Source organism: Sinocyclocheilus rhinocerous, unplaced genomic scaffold, assembly GCF_001515625.1.
Source record: "Sinocyclocheilus rhinocerous isolate Xijiao unplaced genomic scaffold, SAMN03320098_v1.1 scaffold616, whole genome shotgun sequence".
Taxonomy (NCBI): domain Eukaryota; kingdom Metazoa; phylum Chordata; class Actinopteri; order Cypriniformes; family Cyprinidae; genus Sinocyclocheilus; species Sinocyclocheilus rhinocerous.
Window position 1 is genome coordinate 1,050,345 of NW_015631496.1, and position 3,132 is coordinate 1,053,476.

The window sequence follows — 3,132 nt, forward strand, 5'->3', positions numbered from 1 at the left end:
GTTTTTTTTTTTTTTTTTAATGTGGCGCCTGCACGCACTTTGTGTGGATCACGTGAGTTTTTTTCTGAGACTGCGTTATTAGTGTTTTATCTGCTTGTTTTTTTTTTTTTGGTAAAAAAAAAATTATTATTCGCACACGTGCAATTAAATACATTTTCCATTTCGCACTGTTTCCATTTCGTTGATTTCCATCTATTTTTAGTCGCAAATGCGAGTGAAATGCTCGCACTGTCGAGCCCTGCTTTCCTAAGTTTCTTTGTCGTGTCTCCGTCGTTGAAAGTGGTTGTTTTCTACATTTCTCCCCAGTGGATTTATTAAAAGACTCTGTTTGTTGTATATCTGCCTCCTGCGTACTCCTTCGCCTGGCAACCCCTGACAAATATTACTCTTAATATCTCCCACAGGCATAATAAAGACAAATTCATGGTATTACTATCATAATCACAGTGTATAGCTTGTTGTAAACTATTATATAAGTCCTGCATCCTGAGTAGATTGAGTATGAATTGGTTTCTCTTTACATCTAATGCCATTATAAATTATCAGCTGTATAGATTATCAGATGTATAGATTACTTTCTAATATGTGTCTTTCATTTATTTTTCGGTCTTGCCAAATGTATTTGTGCGTATAATATGTAGTTACAGCTCCACCTTAGACTTTAACAAAACAAGTTCTACTAGATTACATTTGAGTACTTCACATTTACGTTTACTTTACATCCAAATTAAATTCCACAAATAAAACTAATAAGCTAAAAACAAATAAGCTGCAGTCTGCATATGGAGTTCAAAAACTATATACATATTTATATTCTTACATTTATGAGTGTAAACATGACAGTACAAATGTAAATGTTAACGGTATCTCTAGGTCAATGATGCTGGAGGATCCATGACCATTCATACATTTGGTGCATACTTTGGCCTAATGGTGACCCGTGTGCTGTACAGGCCAAACCTGGACAAGAGCAAACACAGAAACTCGTCTGTCTACCACTCTGACCTCTTTGCCATGATCGGTAAGTCACCTAAAAAATTCTAACCTGTGATCAACCAGGACTCTCTGATCCACTAAAGCTTGGGTTCTGCTCAGGTACCATCTATCTGTGGATGTTCTGGCCCAGCTTCAACTCAGCCATTACAAACTACGGTGATCCACAGCACAGAACCGCTATGAACACTTACTACTCTCTGGCCGCCTGCACACTGGCTACATTCGCTTTCTCCGCCCTAGTCAACCCTGAAGGCAAACTGGACATGGTGAGCATCCCCTTGTGGCTATCTTTGATACTACGTTACAAACTGCAACATTACAAACCCTCTTACAAGCCTCTGTCTTTTTCAGGTGCACATCCAGAATGCAGCACTGGCTGGTGGTGTTGCTGTGGGAACAGCTGGAGAGATGATGCTGACTGCGTTTGGCTCTATGATCGTGGGATTCCTCGCTGGAACTATTTCAGTACTGGGATACAAATACCTCACGGTTAGTAGCGCACATTTCTCTGTCACATAACTATAAACATCCACAAGAAGCCTCAGTATCACGTTTGTTGCTGTTTTGTGTTATTTTAGCCGGTTTTGGAATCGAAACTGAAGATTCAGGACACTTGTGGCATTCATAACCTGCATGGAATGCCAGGGGTTCTGGGAGCTGTAGTGGGTGCTGTCACCGCTGCCCTGGCATCCCCAGACGTTTATGGACATGGGTAAGTCAGTAGTTAATATACTGTATATATATATATATATATATATATATATGTGTGTGTGTGTGTGTGTGTGTGTGTAATTATTTGCATAATTAATGATTTGTGATTGTGTTATTGATTTGGTCCACAAACACATCTGTCACACAACAGTATCGGTTATAATTGTATTCATATTTTATATGTTAATTATTGTTATTTAATAAGGTTAATAGTTTTGCTTTGTTTTGCATACTTGTGTGTCATGGCTGAAAAATATTGTAGAACTCATTCTGTGTGAGAACTAGGGTTGGGAATCGTTTTAATTTTATCAATTCAGTTTCCAATTCTGCTTATCGATTCCGATTCATTTCGATTCCCAGTTTCGATTCCAGTGTGAATAAAAAATGAAGTCAAACATTTAAATATCAAACAAATTTATTCTGTCTCTTTTTGCAAAACATTTAGTTGCAGCTGAATACCATGAACAAAAATCAGCAGGCTACATAAAAACTGGACTCGTTTAAGAGCTGTTTGTGTGCAAAATAGAGCTGCATGATTCTTGATAAATTTAGATTTTTTTAATGCTGATTGTGGTTCTTTCATGATGTAATGATGAATGAACGATTCAATGACTCAGTCAAGATTTACTTGTTTCATTACTGGATGAACAATTCTCTGAAATTATTCAAAGACAAATACATTTTAACAGCCCCTTTTCGCCACCTACTGGCATAACAATGTGATCAATAAATCTTTATTTGAAGTGTCAAATTACTTTCAAAGGGTGATTTACTCTATTTTGATCACTACCATACACATCAGAGTTTATATCTGAACTACAAACTTTTATCCCAGTACTTCTGTAGCCGGGTTTCCATCCAAAGTTGCGAATTTAACTTGTGCGCAAAATTGGAATATCGCATAAAACATTTGCGAACAAGCACTGTTTCCATCCAACGAGTCAGAGAGAACAAAATTGTCACTTCCTGATAAACTGGCACTAAATATCACTAAGAAAAGTAAGAGAAGCCACTTAATGTAATAATTCTAAAATATAATAAATTACTTGCGCTTTAAGTGACCAGACAAAACACAATAAATGCGGTCTTGCTTTTGGAGGTGAATGTCTGCTGTTTGGGAACGCAGTCATGGTAGACCGTTCTGGGAGGCAGTTATACAGAAATGGCCATGACAACATTTCAGATTCTGTGCAACAAAATCGGTCCGCTGATTAGTCAGGTTATGCTGTCCCATAGTGCATAGTCACATGACTTTTTTGAACGCTCATGCGGGATTTATTCGCAAAATGCGTTTCCATCTCCCATTATTCGCATTAAGTCAAAAACCACCTCAAGCGAGCGTAAAAACTTTTTTGCGAATTAAGGGATTTCTTTTCGAAATTTGGCTTTTCCATCACTCGTTTCTCATGCGATACTTCAAAATGC

General features: G+C 37.5%; 1 protein-coding gene across 1 annotated transcript in view; it reads left to right on the forward strand.

The window, feature by feature from the left end:
• LOC107741759 (ammonium transporter Rh type B-like) overlaps positions 1-3,132 on the forward strand; it is an 11,842-nt gene that overhangs the window by 4,077 nt on the left and 4,633 nt on the right. The window contains exons 4-7 of the mRNA XM_016554537.1: positions 874-1,021; positions 1,096-1,262; positions 1,348-1,485; positions 1,575-1,708. Of these exons, the coding sequence (XP_016410023.1) occupies positions 874-1,021; positions 1,096-1,262; positions 1,348-1,485; positions 1,575-1,708 (587 nt within the window). The remainder of the gene's footprint in view (positions 1-873; positions 1,022-1,095; positions 1,263-1,347; positions 1,486-1,574; positions 1,709-3,132) is intronic.